Source organism: Puma concolor, chromosome D2 (genome assembly GCF_028749965.1).
Source record: "Puma concolor isolate L17-30 chromosome D2, mPumCon1.1.hap2, whole genome shotgun sequence".
Taxonomy (NCBI): Eukaryota; Metazoa; Chordata; class Mammalia; order Carnivora; family Felidae; genus Puma; species Puma concolor.
The window spans coordinates 55,148,063-55,169,143 of NC_141677.1; the positions used below are offsets into that span (position 1 = coordinate 55,148,063).

The 21,081-nt window shown below is 41.4% G+C and overlaps 1 protein-coding gene across 9 annotated transcripts in view; it reads left to right on the forward strand.

Moving 5' to 3' along the window:
• Positions 1 to 21,081, forward strand: part of PLCE1 (phospholipase C epsilon 1) — a 323,759-nt gene that overhangs the window by 126,625 nt on the left and 176,053 nt on the right. For all 9 annotated transcript variants that reach the window (XR_015241745.1, XM_086680410.1, XM_086680402.1 and 6 more), the window contains one exon: positions 9,520 to 9,808. Coding sequence is in view for 8 of the 9 variants with exons in the window: in XM_086680410.1 (XP_086536536.1) it covers positions 9,520 to 9,808 (289 nt within the window). In the remaining variant the exon portion in view is untranslated. The remainder of the gene's footprint in view (positions 1 to 9,519; positions 9,809 to 21,081) is intronic.

The following is a 21,081-nucleotide window of genomic DNA, read 5'->3' on the forward strand; positions in this document are numbered from 1 at the left end:
GTTTGTTTTTATTCTTGCAGGGGCTTTGTCCCCATGTGATTCATTAACTGACCCGTTGCTCCTTAGAGCTGCAGGGAGCCTGGTAGTTCAGGCCATTAAATCCCTCTGTCGACCTAATTCATGGTCTGACATCACAAGCCTCACTACATAATCCATTTGTCCTGATTTGATTTTTTTCTTTTCAAGAGGCATCCTTGGCAGCCAGGTTTTCTCATTATGATGTGATTCATCAGTATGGTAATTCCCGTTAGAATTATTATCTCAGACATGATTCATCCTTGGAAATATTAAGGCAGAAGCATCATTTCAGAAAGGCCTGCTCCAGTCACAGCCACAGGGACTTTCTGCGACAGATGCCCCATCATTCAGCTTGCATTTGTCAAATTTACTCTGTGCCAGACGCTAAGCTGGGGGATTTGGGGAATATAGAGATGACAGGACTTCACCTCTGCCCTCAGGAGCTCCCACCCTAAAAGAAATGTGGCATGGATGTGACAAATAATACGAAAAGTGCAGTCAGAGATGAAAAGTAACATGTTCTCCCTCAAGTCTTAGATAGTGATTCTCAACCTTTATCAGGAATCAAGATCAGCTGGAGGGCTTGTTACAACAGATTTCAGGGCCCCAGCCCCAAAGTTTTTTATTCAGTAGGCCTGGGGTAGGACCCAAGAATTTGCATTTCTAACAAGTTCCCAGGTGATGATGCTGGTCTAGGGACTATATTTTGGGAACTGGGCTCTAAGCCTTCAGCTCTCTCTCTGTTGTCCCCCTCTCTCCCCTGCCTACAGGGTGCTAAGCAGTGTGGTCTTTGCTGGAGACAGCATGTTAAATTACGCATGGTCCTGCCCCTCTGGGAACTCACAGCCTGGAAGGAGAGTAAGACAGTGACTTCCATACTTCGCAGAAAGTGCTTCTATAGAGTTTCGCAGAGGGGCAGTTGGAGCACAGGAAAGAGGATGCTCATTTCTTGCTGGAGCCTGGGGAAGGCTGCACAGAGGAGGCAAAATCTGAATACAGGGTAAAATGTGGATTGGACGCAGTTATTTGGAAGGGCATTTCCAGCTGTTAAATTCCTAGATTATCAAATGCCCTGGGACACCCTCTCACACTCTTTCTTAGATGTTTCCTGCAGTAATAAAGATTCAGCTTAACTTCCCATAAAAGCCAGTGGTGGAGCTCTGGTTAATTGGCACAGCCTTAGCAAAGCCTTTATTTTTGGCTCTCTGGAGCTGTGTTTGGTCAGCGTCTCGTGCATAGTCTGAATATTCTCAGTAGAATGGAATTCTCCACACAGGCACTTGAATGGAATGTGGAATTGAGAGCAGGGAAGCGGCTGCCTGCTACCAAAATCCTACTCTCCATATCTGCCACTCAGGTCGACGGGCTGCTTCGGCTCCCATTCCCTAAAACAGCTTCATTGTTTTTGTTGACTCTTCAGGAAGTTTGGCAGGTGTTATATCATTCCTTTCATTTAGACACATATACCCATCAAACTTCCAGCATTTTCAACCTTCTAGAACATGGCTTCTGCATTTCGAAAGTTAGGAAAAGGGCCCATGAGACCAGTAAAAGGGGTTTCCAAACCACAGCTCTTATGCTTGATTCCATGAAGGAGGCTCCTGCATTGTTATCCAGCCTATGAACTCACAGTTAACACATAGTTCAAATAAATGTGATTATTTGTTTTTCTAGCTCAGGCTACTTTAAGAATTACATTATGGGGAGATAAGGGTTCTATTAGAAGAAGATGCATAGTCACTAGTGACAAATGATAACTGAAGAACACTGATAAGAGAGAGAGAAACAGAAGACCTTAACTATATGCTGTATTAGAGAAAAATGATGATCAAAATTATCTTCAAAATTAAGGTTAGTTAATATCCTCCATTTCCCATTTAAGAAGGCTAGAAGGTGTGGGTAATTGAACAGTAACACTAGAGGGACCTTGGAGATAATGTTGGCTGACCCCTTTATGTTATAGAACATTCATTGAATTAAACTGAATTGGGGGGGGTGTCAATATTTGAATCCATATTTTGTTTTTTCTAGGGCCTTGATCATTTCCAAATCATCATTTTCAAGAAGAATCAGGATGGAAAATAGATCTGATTAAGTATTCTCAATCAGCAAATGATAATAGAATAATGTTAAACTACTGGCGAATTTCTCAGAACAGGTCACTTTTGGTTAGTAGCAATTAGGAGCATTTGGGTATAGCTATTCTGAATACTTTGTAAACATTTGATGCCATTTCATGTGATTTCCATGTCTGGTGTTTAGCAAATACAAATGACAATCCAATGTCACCTGTTGTGGAGATGAATCCAGTAGATTCATGACCAAAAAAACTGAAGGATTCTAGCAAGTTCTTGAAGAAGATAGAGACTAGAGACAACTATTAATTTAATCAAGAACTTACTGACAAGCTATAATGCCAAACACTTCTAGACACTGGAGATACAGCAATGAAAAAAGAAGTAAAGTCCTCAAGAAGCTGACATTCTGGAAGGGGGAGACAGACAATAAACAGAGAAAGAAGGATTGTTACTACAGTTATCCCTCTTAAAAGTGATTTCTTTTACACTTGTACTGTAGGATCCCCAAACTAGTTAGCAACACTCGCTTAGAAATGGAGAGTCCTAGTGCTAAGTCCTAGCAATGTGCACACTGGTTCTTTTTTTTTTTTTTTTTTTTTTAATTTATTTATTTTTTGCCTATTTTTTAAATATGAAATTTATTGCCAAATTGGTTTCCATATAACACCCAGTGCTCATCCCAACAGGTGCCCTCCTCAGTGCCCATCGCCCACTTTCCCCTCCCTCCCACCCCCCCATCAACCCTCAGTTTATTCTCAGTTTGTAAGAGTCTCTTATGGTTTGGCTCCCTCCCTCTCTAACTTTTTTTTGCTTCCCCTCCCCCATGGTCTTCTGTTAAGTTTCTCAGGATCCACATAAGAGTGAAAACATATGATATCTGGTTCTTTATTTTTAAGTGGTGGTAATATCTCTCTTCCTAGAGCTTTTCTGAAGTTTCAATGAAATCATGGCCCAATGCTCAAAACCTACTTCATTTTAATCACTGAATATATGTTGCAATGATACAAGTATTACTGAGTCCATGGACACCTAAATAACAAACCTTTTTATTGGAAGACTTGAGAAGAAATGCCGTCAGATCTAGGAGCATCATAATTTTCCATAACTCTGACCCCAGAAAGATAGAATTTGAAACAGATCAAGTTATGAAATTGACTCCCCTTGACCAGTACCTACTTTGGCCCCAGTAGAAGTAAAATTAAGATAAAGCTCTTTGTGGCAGTGTAGAGGAATGAGCTCTCCTCCTGGGTAAGTGCTGTGGATGTGGTGTATCTGGCTACTTCATGCCTTTCAATTCACTTCTTCAGTCTTGGATGTTTCTTTTGTTTTTGTTCTGACCTCCATGTCCCAGTGCTGGTTTCTACAAGGCATCCCTCTGTCTTGAGTCACAAAGAGCACAAATAATTTCTTAAGTGTTGTCTAAGCATTGTTTGCTTTTCTGCAAGTAACTTCATAGTATCAAAGTCATCCTGCTCAAAGATAGCAGCTGGCATAATGGCACTAGTGTACTTCCATGAAAAAGATCCATTCCCAGTCCACAGTGGTTGTTAAACATAGGAGCCATTAGGGGTGCTGTTTGCAATGTTGTCTATATAGGTATTTATATAAATCTTAAATCTCTAAGAATTTATCAATGGCCCAGTGTCAAAACCTTGACTCCTACCCTTTCCTCATTCCCAATACTATAGCAAGTCCTGTGGCATCTATATCCAAAATATATCTTGAGTATATAATAGTTTGTAATTTTTAATTAACTTATTTGATCCACATATTTATTGTCTGACTTCCACACTAAAATGAAGCTCTTCTTGCTCACTGTTGGATACCTAGTAATTGGGCTTGACACAACATAAGTGCTTAATAAATATAAATCAATTGTTGAGTGAATGAATGGACACATATCTGTTTGGCAAGCCTAGATACCATGTTGTGACATGTTGATTGTATCTCAAAAAAAGATGCTAGCCCATACAGGGTGGTGGACTGTCTAGTTTTCAGCACCTTTATTATCACATTAATCAAGTGAAATAAAGTTTATGTGTTTTTTTACCCCGCAGTTTAAAACTATAAATCTCCATACAAAGGAAACAGTTGGTCACTTATTAGTCATAATTTGCCTGTTTTGCACAGTAGTTTAGGGAGACTGTGAAAGGAATTATCATGAATGAAAACAATAACAGCAATGTAAACATCCCTTAAACCTCTTGCAAATGACAGTAGTTTTTTGAATCCCACTGTTTTTGGACTTTGGTATGACCAAGTTTAGTGCAGTAGATAAAGCTGGACCACAGAGCTAGACAAGCCAGATTTTAGTCTTGGCTCAGCCTCTTAGGAACTGGGTAAAGTTGGCTGTGTTTCTCCACCTCTCTAGGCCTACTGTCTCTACCTGCAAAATAAATCAACCTCACAGGGTTATTATGTGGATTCAAATCTCATGCAAGTAAATACTTATCATTGTACCCCACACACCATCATTGTGTCAGTTAACTTTTGTAACAAAGCATCCCAAAAACTTAGTTTTCACAACAATTAATTTGGTGCGTGTTTCTGTGAACTGGCTCAGTGTTCTCCTAGTCTCGATCAACTGGTCTCTGGTGGGCCCTGTCATGTATCTGTAATGGCATTTGGACTGGCAGGTGGATAATCTAGGATCTAGGATGACCTCACCATGTGTCTGGTTATTGGCAGGCTATCCACCAAGGTAACAAGAGTGAAGTTTCTCATCTTCCAGCAAGCTAGTTCTGGCTACTCCACATGGTGGCTATTGCAGAATTCCCAAAAGCAACAAGAGGAGTGCCTGGGTGGTTCAGTCAGTTAAGCGTCCGACTTCAGCTCAGGTCATGATCTCATGACTCGTGAGTTTGAGCCTCACGTTGGGCTCTGTGCTGACAGCTCAGAGCCTGGAGCCTGTTTCTGATTCTGTGTCTCCCTCTCTCTCTCTGCCCCTCCTCAACCTCAAAAATAAATAATAAACATTAAAAAATTTTTTTTTAAGTGGATGATCTGATAAGAGGTAATAGCCTGATTAATGTGGTGCCTGAACATTGCCGTATCCACCACCACTTCATCCACATTTCAGCATTTTTCCAACAAGCACCTTATTAAAGCTTATCCAGTATTGGTATGACTGGTATGTGTTAGTCCAGATCTTGGTAGAACTTGTTGATTCTTTTTTGTTTTTAGTGAATGGAGTGTTAGCAATGGTGGTGGTAGCTCAGAGCTTTATTCTAGAAGTCTTCATCTTTATGTCTTCAAACACATTTGAGGACTTAGAAACAAGTGCTGATGACAATGCTGAATGATTACTTAGTACATACCTAATATTTATGTATGTTGAAGGTAAACTGCAACACCCCTTGCGTGCAGAGACCATGACTTTCTGTGTCCTTGGCAACTAGCACAGGAAGGAGCACACGGAGCACATGCTGCGGGAGCTCAGTATATGTTTATTATATATATCTATAGCCACGTTTATATCCCATTAAGGCAGGGATCACATACTCATATACTAATGGTGACCAGATATTGGCAAGATGGGATCACTAGAGAGTGATAGGGACTGGAGCCAACTGGAGAACTTGTGCCCCAGGTAACAAGGGAGGGTCTATCCATTTGATACCACATAGGAATGTTCAGTGTTACCAGATTGTTCCAGTTTTTAGGAGATGCTGTAACATCAACTTTCTTGATTTTATTTTTTTTTTAAGTTTACATGTTTATTTTGAGAACAGAGACAGCATTAATGGGGGAGGGGCAGAGAGAAAGGGAAAGAGAGAGAATCCCAAGCATGCTCTGCACTGTCAGTGCAGAGTCTGACACAGGGCTTGAACTCATGAAACCTGAGCCAAAACCAAAAGCCAGATGCTTAGCCAACTAACCCACCCAGGTGCCCCTAAGTTTATTTTTTTTAGAGACTTATTTACTTAAGTAATCTCTGCACCCAACGTTGGGCTCGAACTCATGACCCTGAGATCGAGAGTTACATGCTCTACTTAGACTGAACGAGCCAGGCACCCCGCTTCTCTGATTTTGAAACACTGTGTGTCAGATCAAACAGGTCCTTTGTCTGATCAGGTAAATCTGACCTATGGCTAGCCAATGTGTCACTCCCTACATTAGGCACTGATTGGCACCTCTCTGTTGCATCACAATTACTCTGAAGACCCAAGGAGGAAGGGGAGCCACAGAATAAGGCAGAGATGGAGCAGTGAGATGGTAAGAGAGGCAGGACTTCAGGAAAGATGGATGATTGTCTATTTCAGAGGTGAAGGAAATGAAAATGAGAACACTTGATTCGAGTAAATTATTTGGTACAACAGTCGTTCCCTGGCTATATTCTTGAAGGAAGGAAGGGAGGGAGGAGGGGAGAGGAGAGGAGAGGGGAGGAGAGGAGAGGAGAGGAGAGGAGAAAAAAAAAAAAGGAAACCGAGGAAAAACAAAGCAAAGCAAAGCAGAGAAATCCATGGTCAAATAACATACATGAGAAACACTCCAAATACTCAGTTAAACAAAATAAAATAGATTTCTTTACTCTGACCCTTTTCACTGTCTTTAATATTCTAATATGCAATGTAAATCTTCAAAAGGAGAAACATGTACTAAGTTTTTCAATGATCAAGGAGTCCTTATATCATACAGTCGCTCTAGATCTAATGATCTGAGGAAAACATTTAGGGAAACCTGGATGAGGGACTGAATGGGACACTGGGAATCTGAAGGAGTGGTGTGGAAACTGGAATGCACAAGGTAATGACTGAAGACATAATGTGCCAGTGGAGCAGCTTGGCACATAAAGAAAATAGGTAAACCCATTAGTAACCAAGAACTGTCAGCATATTAATCTTTATAAAATAAAACCTTCTTAGCATCATTCCTCTGATAAAAACAAATAAGCAAAAAATAAAAAGTGAGGGGTTCCCAACCTCTGATGGATTAAACCTCCTTGCTTAACATTCATGGCTCTCCTTTATCAGGCCAACTGACCTTTCTAATTTCCCAGTTATGCCCCACACTCACTCTCTTCTCTAAATACCCTGCTTTGCTCACCGTCTTTAAGGCATTTACTATTTCCAGCCTCTTCACACTTGCTCACCGTGTGAGTTGACTCCCCCAGCTCCTCTGATTAGAACCGTGCCTGTTTCCAAGGCACAGCTCAAATCTGCTTTCCCTCAGAAGGCTTCTTTAGCCATCAAAGCTCACAGTGGGTTCTTTTCTCTCAACTTCTAGAGCATTTAAATTTCTGGAGGACTTATTTGAGACATATCATGTTGGATATTGCCTGTATGATTTGGAGCTGAGAGAGGAAAAGCATGTCCGGAGCTCTGCATCTCTCAGCCCCAGTTTGCCCTCATAATACACTCAAATAAGGTTAGGATGATATTATCCAGCAGCACATAAGAACAAGGGTATAACCCCATAAAAGTGAATTTCATAGACCATGTTCTGTTGTTATACAACCACCTGCTGTTCCTTGAGGATGGAAGAGTCCATTCTCTTCTTGCCCAATAGTAATGGGTGCCATTTGTAGACACTAGGGTGAGCACTTTACATGTAGTCTGGTGAATCCCAGAACATCCTAAAAAGAGGTGTTAGTATCCCCACTTTACACAAGAGGAAGCTTTCTCTAAACATTCAAGTCAGCTTGCTCATGCTTCTGAGCCTCTCTCTAGCTGGTCAAGGCAGAGCCAGCTGCACAACCCCACATCCCTGACCCCAAAGCCTGAGTTCTATCTGTCCCAGCACACCATCCCCATGGCTACACTGGCCACCAGAAATTTAATGGCAGAGAATTAAAGCTAAAGAATTCATACTCTTCCTTCAAGTGCCAAATACATACCAGTAGGCTGCAGAAGGTAGATTAGAAATCTAGTTAGAGTCAGTGCAATTTGAACATCTGGGGGTGTTCTAGGTACATTCTAGGGTCTCTTAAGGACCTAGCACACCTCAGTGATTGTCCTGTCAAGTGCCAGTGGTCCTGGTTAAGGTGGGATTTGGAGTGTGCAGCATCACAGGGGCACATTCACAGCCTGGAGGACATTCAAGGGACTTCCTTTCCCTGGGTACTTATTGATGTCACGAGAGGGCTTGACCTCCATTTTCATCCTACTGTGAGCTCTTTGCTTATCTGTCTGCCTTACTAGACTGTGAACTCTCTGAGGGGAAAAGCTATCTTATTTATCCAGACCTGACACATAACTGGTATATAAACACAAAATAACTATTTGTTGAATGAATGATCAGGCAAGGTGCCCAAGGTAGCATGATGGAGGCAGCACATTGTAGTCAACTTTTATTCCACCATCAGAAAACTAGATTAACTCACCCATGTGGTATTTCTTCCCTATTATTTATACACTATTCAGGAGTCTCAGGCTTCCCAGAGACCTTGACAAAACCTAAAACCTCCCTGTAATAATAATATCAAACCTCACAATTTTCAGGCCTCATCTTTTAAATTGGATTGTGCAATTTTTCAGCAAAGGAGGTATGTGTTACTTCTTGTACATGCCCCACATCTTTCAGCACGCTGCCTCCACAGAGCAGGATCTATATAAATGTTGAACAACTATATTGGAATTATGGTTGGAAGCTTGTCCTAATTGTGCAATCTCCTTGCGGTGCCCTGCTGGCTCAGTTGGTGGAGCATGTGACTCTTGATCCTGGGGTTGTGAGTTCGAGACCCACGTTGGGTATAGAAATTACTTAAAAATAAATCTTAAAAAAAAATTGTTCAATCTCCTTGAGATAAATTTTTGGTGAATTCAGGTAATAAAGGAGAGAGGAAATCAGGATAGTGACAGAGACAGAACAACAAGAGTGGGCAGGAACTGTCAATGCTTTGGAGGTGGGAGGTGAGAAAGGATGAAGAGGGAAAAGGATTCAAAGACTTTGGACCAAGATGATGGATTGAAGGATTGTGCCTGAGAGAGAAATCTAGAACTTCTCCTTCTCCGTGACCATCTCATCCTCACTTCAGTTTGAGCATAGAGAAAAGATTCCTCATGAATGTCAGGTTGAAGTGCTCCTTGGAGGCAGACAAATCTGGGACAGTCATGCACAAAGGAGAGTTCAAAAGGACTAAAAGGAAAGATTTGACTTTGTCGCCCTGCAGAAGAGCTTTGCTTTGCTAAGGAGAGGAGGAGAAATTTGAGCTGAATATATTTTTGGTTGGAACAACTTGTAAGTCCTCTGTTTGATAGCACGGTTGTTTGAATGGCCGATTTCATAACTGCACATAGCTTTTCCAAATAAATGGTGTCTGTAGAATGTTCAGGTTAATGCATGAGTCCAGTGCTCAAGAGTGTTTGTGCTTAGAGCAACTGAGCCTTCTTTCTTAATAAGTCATCTTGGCATTTTGTCAACAAACTAATTTGCTTTTCTAAGAAACTAGATTAATACTTCCTGTACTCTGTGCTATTCACAGATCTACAATGCAGTGAGAAGGAGAGAAGAAATAGAAAATACAATTGGATCTCTTCTTCATTTCTTCACAAAGCTCCCAGCCTCCGAAACAGCCCATGAAAAGATTAGGGTTGGTCCGTGCTTAAAGCAATGTGTCCGAGATACCATATGTGAGTACCGTGCCACCCTCCAGAGGACGTCCATATCTCAGTACATCGCGGGTTCTCTGCTAGAAGCAACCACATCTTTAGGAGCAAGAAGTGGCCTACTCAGTACCTTTGGAGGATCCACCGGACGAATGATGCTAAAAGGTAAGGTCTGAAATTTCACTTTTCATCTTTGAGTACAGAAAGGAATCTAGGTTAACATGTGTGCATCTCCTGATGAATACTTGAGGTCACTTAGTGGCAGTTTTAAATAAATAAAAATTGCTGCTTTAATAAACTATGAAAAGGTAGTCCTTTACCAAAATCCTTTCAGGTGTCAACATTCCAAACAATAAGCATTAAGATTTTGACATTTCATTTCCAAAAGAAATAAATGGTTACAAGGCTATCTTTGATATTTAAAAAAAAAAAATTTAACATTTATTCATTTTTGAGAGTGAGAGGGACAGAGCATGAGCAGGGGAGGGGCAGAGAGAGAGGGAGACACAGAATCCAAAGCAGGCTCCAGGCTCTGAGCTGTCAGCACAGGGCCCGACGCGGGGCTTGAACTCACAGACTGCGAGATCATGACCTGAGCCGAAGTCGGCCGCTTAACCGACTGAGCCACCCAGGCGCCCCTGATTTTTTTTTTTTTTTTTTAATTACTCAGACACAGTGTTTCTCCTAGTGGTAGTCTATGACAGCTGTCAATTACTGTGATAAGACCAAACAAGTGTGGTCATGTGGTCACAGTGAAAACCAACATGGATGTGAAACAGAGTGAAATACAGTTCTTCCTCCTACACAGAATCAATAGGTTCATGTTGACCAGAAAAGCTAAAGGCCATCTTCCAATGACTCCCATCTTAACGAACAGGATATTCGGGCATCCTGCTAAAAAATGAAAGCCAGTGGAAAATGGGGCCCCTCAGCACCAGAACTTCCCAGCTACTTCCCACGAGTAGGCAGACAGGCAGGTCAGAAATGGCAGTGCACCAAAGAACCTTGGAGATTTGTGCACTGCACAGCTGTCACAACCCACTTGGCAGCCTTCCCTGGCAGGAAGCTGCCAGCCAGACGGGGACCAAGCAGAGCAATGTTCCACTGCCTGGGGGCTGCCAAGGGCTCCATCTGACATCCGGCCATTTCTCTCAAGGAGAGCAGCTAGTGTCCCTCTGCAGTAACCCGCAGACCTGTGGTTAGCAGGTCAGTGATCTTCCTCCTGGATCTTCAACCACTGTCCCGGCACACACACCCTGGGGAGTACACACCTGATAGGAGTACACACCTCCCTGTGTACCATGTGGGTACCATGTTGGTTTGTTTCCTAGAGTCATTTTTTAACTTTTGCAGCTTGGTTATACATAATGAATGAAGGAAAACGCAAGGTGTGTGCTTAGAAAAGCAAAGCATAAGGAAACCAAAGGGTTTCATATGTTTTTCGTTTATTCAATCTGTGTTTTGAGCCTCTGCCAGGTGCTAAGTGCTGGGTATGAAACAAAACATAGTTGTCTACCATCATGGAGCTAGAATAGTCTCTAGGTGGTAAACAGTTTCCCCTATGCACAATACTCAGGATTTCTCTACTCTGTTGTGGCTCCTAGTAACTGCCAAGCTTCCACTCTCCATCCATGCTTTTCCTGAGAAGTTGGGCTGAGATTGGCATGTGGAATTGTTGTTGCTTCAAGGCTTGTGACTCTATGTAAGGACCTCATCCCATGAGTTAATCAACCTGTGTTTGTCAGATACCCGATCTGTGCCCAGCAGAGTGTGTAGGTGTATGGGAGATTCTAATGAAGTGCAGGTCAATTTACTTGCCTTCAGGTTCTTTATGATCCTAGTGAAGAGGCCAGATTTGTGTGCACCAAGTATTCAAAGAATAATATGATACTGCAGGGAGTTGAGTACTAAATAATGTGGAAGTGGCTCTAATCGTTCAAAGAGCATAGAGAAGGAATTAATGTCCTTTGTGACAAATGGCTTTGCCCCAAACAAACAAAAGTCAACAAAAGCCACTTTCTTTCTTCTCCATTAATTGCAGAGGGACAAATCTCCAGGCTCCCTGACCAAGGCAGCTGCCTCCAGTCTTACACAGACCTTTGGGAAGGAAAAAGGAGGCTGCTAGTTAGCGTGTCTGGGGTCCTGATAGTAACTTTATCTCAGTTGCTATTTGTACTTCCCTTTTCAAATCAGAACCTCATGGATCCACATTCCCAGCTCAGAGATTCATTGGGTCATCAACTCATGTGTCATCTTTAAATTAGCAGTTTATACAAGAGTTGGGAGTTTCTTTAACTTTCTGTTTTGTAGCTCTTTAATGCTTTTTGATATCCCTCTGTAAGTGGCTTCTGCTGAACTATACAGGTAGCTGGCTGGCTTCTGCCCTGGGCTTACTTCTGTAGTTCTGATTTCTTCTCTTGGAAACCTTTTCAACTTCAGGGCCCTCTCCTGTAGACTCTTCAGAGTCTATACATGCCATAGTGAAACATAGGTTTCTTTAACATGCCGTGGAAGAAAATGCACCCAAAAAACCATATAGGCATTCAAAATCATAGAATGTTTATAGAATCTGTAGGTTCAGCATATTGACTAACTGGGTCTTAAAGTCTGACGGCCATATATTCCAGCGGGGGGGCTGGAGCACATCCTGGCTGTGACTTGGTTGTCTGCTTCTTTTATTGTTCACTGTATGTTCTGTGGCACTGAACTGGCCAACAGCTTTCAGTTCTGTATTGCTAATGAAGATCTCTGGGAAATATATAACACAGACTCAGTTCCCATTTTATAAATGACTTGTATTCCAAAAGTTCATTTCTCAGGAGCTATGTGGAACTTAGAATACTTTCCTAGCGAAACAGTATTAAACATTGTGATTTTGGTTGACTCTAGTCTTCAAAAACCTCTTTAACCCATAACACAATTGAAATCTATACACTTCCCATGGAATAAAGAGAAAAACACAATTATTGGAATACTGTGAATCAGCCTCCAAGGAAAAAGCAATACAAATGAGTTAAAAGACACTTCTTATTTAGGGAAAATAAGTTTAGTTAAGATGAGTAGAGTTAAAATGAAAGTATTATGAAGATTTTGAAAAGAACTTTGGGCCATTGTAGAGATTTCAGATGTTGGCATCTAGTTCTCTTGCTGTGGATAATTACATTTCAAAATTCATACCTATATAAAACAATCAGAAAGTTATTATCCCAGTACTTTCCCCTTCTCCCACCCCTGTTTTTCAAATGGAGGCTTATAAATGGAGTGGAGAAGGGAAGAGAGGCAGGGAAGTATTTAAACTTTTTTCCCAGAGGAAAAGGATAAGGAAGAAAATGACTTATTCCATGAAAAAGTCATGTTTGAAATAGGTTAAATAGAGTTTGGAAAGGTAGAGAAAAAAGAGGAAGGGAAAAGACAAATACTGTTTGATTCTATTTATATAAGACACTTAGAACAGTCAGCATCATAGAGACCAAGGGCTGATGGGGAACAAGGAATGGGGAGTCATTGTTAATGAGTATAGAGTTCCTATTTTATAAAATGAAGGGTTCTGCACAACAGTGTGAATGTGTTTAATACCACTGAACTATACACTTAAAAATGGTTAGAATGCTACATTTTATGTTATATGTATTTAAGCCTCCCCCTACCCCCCCCCAAAAAAAAAAGAATAAAAAATTTTTTAAAGAAGAAGATGTTAGGAAGGTCTTTGGTCCCAGGGCTATTAAGATGTTAGGCCGAGGTTGTGAAAGCTTTCACATGAACCTCCAGGAGGCACAAGTCAACTCATCTTCTGGAAGTGGTTATGATTACAAGATGAGGGTTGGAGGAGCCTGCAGTAGATAAGAATAGGAAGAGAAAATGTCCAGCCAGTTTTCTTTAGTCACAAGGCATTCACAAGTCAGGAACTGGTGACTCAAGGGTTGATTGGCCAAAGTTGTGTAGTCTTGCACCTTTACCACAGCCTACAGGATTCTGCGAACTCTTCAGCACTTCATTGAGCTTGCACACCTCTGATGGTACAGGTCACTCTAGAAAGACAGCCAACAATCAGTACACAAAAATTCTGCCGTCAGGACCACCAAGGATGGTCTGTCTACTAACTTGCAAGTTTGCCAAAAAACATGAAACATTTTCTGATATGAAGCATTGATTGGGAAGGGTGTGCCCTTGATTACAAAGGTGTGCTGTGTCACAATGGAAAAGGGAGAGTTTACACCATCTACTTCTAGCCTGAGTCCCTTTCTCCCCCTCCCACTAACCTTGCTAGAATCTCAAGATCAACTCCCAATAGCAGTGGCAGTCAAAAGAATTATTGATGTCAACAATCAGGAAGTTTTCTAAACACATTACCTGCTTTTGTTTCCTTTTTTTCTCCAGTGGACTATCTACTGAAAATTACAAAAGCAAGATAAAGTAGAAAAGGCGAGAAAAGAGTGACATCTCTGATATTAATGTAAAGCACTGATAGTAAAATTAGAAAAAAAAACATAAGGCAGCTAAGTGTTCTCAAATGTCCATATTGGACCAACCAATATTATAAATTTGGTACATTAAACTCAATATTTCCTTCTCAAATTATTGCTAAGTAAGTTTCTAAATTAAAGGATTAAGTATTTACATATAACCAGAACAAAATTCAGTTATTCATATATAAATTATGTAGTAGAAAAGAAAACTCCACTGTTCATTTTTACCAGTTTGAGTGTATGTATGTAGATGTAAAGAATAACTAGGGGCACCTGGGTGGCTTAGTTAACCGTCCAAGTTCGGTTCAGGTCATGATCTCACAGTTCATGAGTTTGAGCCCCACGTTGGGCTCTGTGTTAAGAGAGAGTGCCCTACATATTTAATATTCTTATTGGAAGTAGGCAACATTTTGTTTCTGATAGAAATGTCTAATAAAATTTTGACTTATTTTCTTTCACCACAATAAGGATATTCTATTTATGTATTTTTCTAAAATTAGTACCTTCAAGGATAAAAACAAGAAGTCATAATAGGAATACACACACACATTTGAACTATGTAACTGTCCCTCATAAATAATTTAGTTTATAAAGGCTGTCTTAGTTGACTTCCTCATAATCAAAATAATTACCCTGTACATGACTACCAAGCAGGGGAAGGCATATACATACTTCTAATTCCAAGATTTAAGTTTATATAAAGAAATCCTCTGACTTGTTAGTTTTGTGGCCTTGAAATTATTTTCTTGGTGGTTAAAAGTATGCTTTAATATAATTTAGAGTATGTTTCTGTACAAGTTAATCAACGAGAAAGTACTCGTTCATTGCCCACTGTGGCCGAGTACTGTGTCATCTCTGGGAAGAATGCAAGAGATCACCTCTGAAGTCTTCAACTTGAACAATAGTATTTCTCACTCCAGAGAAAATGTAATATTATGTTTTAGATCTGTTGAGGTAGCTCGTACTACCCACCAAGAGATTCATAAAGTGCTGGGCTACTCAGTTGATGGTAGGGTCTATAGCTCACGGGGCCAGTAAGTGTGGTGGGCACAGAACAAACCCCTATGCCTTGGGTCCACAGTAGTCAGGTGTCATCCAGGACTATGATTCTGTGCCTGAGTGTGACCCAGGAATGTGACTCCATGTCTAGCTATGACCTAAAGATGCTCAAATGTGACTGAGGAGTATGACTGCACACCCAGGTGTAACTTCAGAGTAAATCACCAGATGTGACCCAAGCAGGTCACTCCATGGCCAGGTGTAAGTGAGGATTGTGACTCCTGCTTATAATCAGGGGATATTTCCAAAGTACCAGGGAAAGGTGAAGTCACCTACCTCAAATATTACTGGAGACATGATGTTTCTTTCTTTTTTTAAAAAAAAAGTTTTTAATATTTATTTATCTTTGAGAGAGAGAGAGAGAGAGAGAAAGACAGGGGAGCAAGTTAGGGATGGGCAGAGAGAGAAGAAGACAGAATGTGAAGCAGGCTCCAGGCTCTGAGCTGTTGGCACAGAACCCAGTGCAGAGTTCACTCTTGTGAACCATGAAATCATGACCTGAGCCAAAGTCGGACACTGAACCAACTGAGCCACCCAGGAGCCCCAACATGATGCTTCTTAAGTCAAAGCAATTATGCATATTTTGAAGGGGAAGAAGGGCGAAGCAGAGGAATTACATTTTTTTTCTTTAGTTTTTTCAAGATGACTGATATCTCTGAAATTTTAAACCCTTCCATTTGTAAAGAGAAAACTGGGTTTAGGGGCAGGTTAGAGTGGGGTAGAATCACAGTAATAAGTAATACTACTTTTTAACATTTTCTTAGTTCTCACTTGGTGCCAGGTATTGCTCTGAGTGCTTTGCCTGTGTGATTTCATTGAAAACCATTCAGTGGTCCAATGAAGGAGGTACTGTTTACTAATGAGGAAATTGAGGCCCAGAGACATTAAGAATCTTGCATGTGGGTACATAGGTCATCAGGAGTAGTGTGAGAACTCAAATCTAGGCAGCCAGTTGAGTGCATACGTTATGTAGGCCCTTCGTCTGCATTATTTCAATTAGTCCTTATTGTGGATTGACTTGCATCCCCCAAAAAAGATATCCCGAAGTCCTAATCCCTAGTACCTATGAATGTGCCCTGATTTGGAAATAGGGTCTTTGCAGATATACTCAAGTGAAGATGAGATCATTTTCAGTGAGAGTGAGCCAATAACTGGATTTCCTTATTAAAAGAAGAGAAGAGGGGCGCCTGGGTGGCTCAGTCAGTTGGGCATCCAACTTCAGCTCAGGTCATGATCTCGCGGTTCTTGGATTCAAACCCCTCATTGGGCTCTGTGCTGACAGCTTGGAGCCTGAAACCTGCTTTGGATCCTGGGTCTCCCTCTCTCTTTCTGCCCTTCCCTGCTTGTGCTCTCTCTCTCTCAAAAATAAATAATATTAAAAATTAAAGAAGAAGAAGAAGAAGAAGAAGAAGAAGAAGAAAAGAGACATAGAGACAGACCTACATTGGGGTGAATACCATGTGATGATGGAGGCAAAGTCTGGAGTGGTGCCACCACAAGCCAAGGGACATCAAAGACTTCCAGACCCTACTAGAATCTGGGAAGAAGCAAGGGAGGATTCTAACCAGAGTCTTACAGGAAGCATGGCCCTGCCAACACCTGGATTTTGGACATCTAGCCTCTAGACCAGGGACAGGAGACATTTCTGTTGTTATAAACCATCCCAGTGGTGGTAACTTCTTATAGCAGCACTAGGAAACTAAGACAGTTCTTTTGACAATCCTGTGAGGAGGGAATTACTACCAACAGGAAGTCTTCAGGGGGCTGTATTTCATGATAAAAAGCTTGGATTTTACCTTGTAAGTAAGGAAAGACACTGAAGGGTTCTGAGGAAGGGTGTGATTTGATCAGATCGGGTTTTTTAGAAAGACCCATCTGGCGTAAGTCTCCATGGAATCGAGTGGTGGGTGTGTTTACAGAATCAAGGAACATGTAGTCATTGCTATTTGATAATGTTTAATTGAATGAGATAATTTTAGAGCCAAAGAAAGAAAACACTAATTTTCACTGTATGTTGTACAGACATCAAACGCATACAAAATGAAAATGCAAATACACTTAGGAAGTTTTTGAGCTGGCACAAAAGCCATTTTCAGTGTCTCAATAAGCCATTATCAGCACCAGGGCCCTGGAATGGTTGCAGGGCTATCTTTGGGGCCTCCCTTACTCCTGTCTGAACTCCTCTCCCCTCCTTCCCCTCTGGGAGTCCAGAGCCCCCCTAACTACACCAGCCCATCCACTCTTCACTCATGTCCCCATAATAATATACTTTCCTGTTCTTTCAGTAGTGGATACCAGCTCGGCTTTGTGAACAGAGTGTCTTGATGGGTTAGAATAGAGATCTGGAGTGTTGACTGATGAGGGAGACTCCCTCGGGAGGGCTGGGGACAGATGGAGGAGCTGATGGTAACTGGCAGAGGGAATGGGGCACACAGATGCAAAGGCACGAGACAGGAAGAGACACAATGTGTCCAGGGAACTGCTGTTCTACCAGGCTGTTCTGGCCGAAGCTTGGAAAGTACAGAGGCTAAGTAGGAAGGCATGGCGCTATGGCTGGGGGAGAAAATAGGTCTCCAGGGGGCTGTATTTAATAATAAAGAGCTTGGATTTCACCTTGCAAGTAGTCTGAGATGCTGAAGGGTACTAAGGAAGAGTGTGATTTGATCAAATTGGGTTTTTAGAAAGCTCCATTTGGCTATAATAAGGGGTGGGGCTGTACAAAGTGTCATCCTTAACTCTGGCCTAAGTATCCAAAGTATAGTCTCTTGGGTTTCACCCCCGAGCCTACTGAATTAGTCTCTGATACTTCAGGTGAGTGTGCTTGGTGTGGAAGGTAGATGGAGAGAAAGGACAATGAGAACTGGAGGCATTTAGGAGGATATTGCTAAGGCACTGTTCCTGGTAGGGTGTTGTTGGCACATTTAGCAAGTGGTAGAAATTACAGGGGCGCCTGGGTGGCTCAGTCAGTTAAGCGTCCGACTTCAGCTCAGGTCACGATCTCGCGGTCTGTGAGTTCGAGCCCCGCGTTGGGCTCTGGGCTGATGGCTCAGAGCCTGGAGCCTGCTTCCGATTCTGTGTCTCCCTCTCTCTCTGTCCCTCCCCCGTTCATGCTCTGTCTCTCTCTGTCTCAAAAATAAACAAATGTTAAAAAAAAAATTAAAAAAAAAAGAAATTACAAAAAGGCTGCCCTCCCCACTCTCCACAGGGTGATGCAGCCTCATACCCATGCATATCAATTAGTGCACAGCATGCCGGCTGGCTGGATTTCAGACCTCTTTTCCACTCAGGTAAGCATCTTTGTGCACTGCGCAAACTGTTCACTGTACCAGAAGTACAGTGGTTATAAGCAGGAGTCACAATCCTCAGTTACACCTGGCCGTGGAATGACCTCCTTGGGTCACATCTGGTGATTTACTCTGAGGTTACACCTGGGTGTGGAGTCACACTCCTCAGTCACCTCTGAGCGTGTTTAGGTCACACCTCTGAATCCTGGGGAAGCCACAGAGAGGTGTATATAAGGGGTAGAATTAATACAATGTGGGGATTGAATGGATATAGTATGGATAAAGGGAGCTGAGCCTAAGATGACCATTAATTTTATCTTTAAAAAAAAATCATTTCTGAGGAACCTGGGTGGTTCGGTCGGTTGAGCATCCTACTTGGCACAGTCATTCATGATTTTACGGTCATGAGATGGAGCCCAGAATCAGGCTCCATGCTGTGTGTGGAACCTGATTGGGATTCTCTTTCTCCCTCTTTCTGTGCCCCTTCCTCACTCACACTCTCTCTGTCTCTCAAAATAAATGAATGAATAAATAAATAAATAAATAAATAAATAAATAAATAAATAAATATCATCTCCAATCTTCCCATTTGTTATTAATGGTTAAAAATTAATAGGATTGTTGGATTATATGCCTACTCCTGCTTCATTCCCTACTATCATTTCAAGTAATCAGGAAGTCAAGGGTCAATTAAATACTAATTATTGAATTATTGAATGTACTAACACCTCTAAAATAAGTACTAAAATAAAGTACTAACACCTCTAAAATAAGAAACTAATAAATTCTTTTTTTTATTATTTAAAAAAAATTTTTTAATGTTTATGCATTTTTGAAAGACAGAGAGAGACAGAGCACAAACAGGGGTGGGGTGGAGAGAGAGGGGGACACAGAATCCGAAGCAGGCTCCAGGCTCTGAGCTGTCAGCATAGAGCCCAATGCGGGGCTCGAACTCACAAACCGCGAGATCATGACCTGAGCCGAAGTCGGATACTCAACCGACTGAGCCACACAGGCGCCCCTAATAAATTCTTTATGATTAAAAAAAGTTCTCATTGTTGAATTCAGAAAGGTGATTGGTGAGGACAGCAACCTGTGACAGTCACTTGTGGTTTCCATATGTGAGCTGGTCTTGAAAAGGTCAAGTCATAGTTACAGAATCTCAGAATGGTCTATGTTCCAGAAATTCATTTGCGAGATAGTTATTTGAAACTCTATATCCACAGACAAAACAGCAATTGAATTCTAAGCCTTCCCCAAAATACTTACTTGACACAAATAAAACTGAACTCCTGAATATTTTAAATTTTTTTTTTTAACCTTTATTTATTTTTGAGACAGAGAGAGACAAAGCATGAACGGGGGAGGGGCAGAGAGAGAGGGAGACACCGAATCGGAAACAGGCTCCAGGCTCTGAGCCATCAGCCCAGAGCCCGACGCGGGGCTCGAACTCGCGGACCGCGAGATCGTGACCTGAGCCAAAGTCGGACGCTTAACCGACTGAGCCACCCAGGCGCCCCTGAACTCCTGAATATTTTAAATGAAAAAGTTCTAAAAGATGATTTTCCTATGTCAGTAATTAAATGTTCCCCAAAACCATACTGGAATAATAAATTGTTGTACTTATCCTGAAAGAGGCTAGTTTAATTAGAGAATGGTAAAGAACAGATGAATAACCCTGAGGGAGTTAAGAAATACATTTAAATAGAAGCATAAAGTGAGAAGTTTAAGAATAGTTTTTAAAGCTGAGGCAGTTACCAACAGGAAAAAAACTAAAAATATATAGCTTGCAATAATTGGGAAAATGGGCCCAATTCTTCATCTTTAATTGAGGTGATTGAATATATTCTTCTTTCAGGGGAAGAGAATATATAAAGACATTGGGGACGTAACCCTTTTATGGTGTAAGGACATAACTGCCAAAGAATAGATACAGGAACGAGCAAAAATGATTACCTCCAAGAGATGGCCCTTTACTTGCCGTTTTCTACTCATCTATACTGTTCGAATGTTAATTTCCATGAGTACATACTATGTGTATCGTGCTTTAAAAGAGGCTTTCGGAGCCTGTGTGAAGATTCTGCTGGATTCAAACCCCTCATCTTCAATACCATTGTTATCAGTTGTCGCACTGAAGACCATTGGGGTTATATTCAGATGAGAAAACAGAGAAGGGGGGGACCAGAGGTTTTGTTGAAGGAGGGTGGGGAGAGGGCATCGGAGTGAGTAAGACCAGTATAATTTCAGGCTCTTTGTCCTGATAGAACTGTCAACCTCTAAGTTGCTTCACAATTAAAAGAAATTCAGTCAACACTGTATTATCTTGAATAGGTGACTTTTCTTCTCAAGGCTTCAGTGTCTGCATCTGCAAAATGGAATTAAGAGCATAACTTTATAGAGTTGTTTTCAGGATTAAATGAGATATGTAAAGAACTTAGTATAGTATCTGGCACATAATATGTGCTCAATAAATGTAATGACAATGATGGTGATGCTGAGGATGATGATAGTGGTAATGATTGCTGCCACCTTAAAATACCAACCTTCCACTGTTCTTAATTCAATGCTCTGCTTTTAACTCAGTCACAGATGCACACAGAAAGAAAGACACCCTCCAGGTTTCCATGGC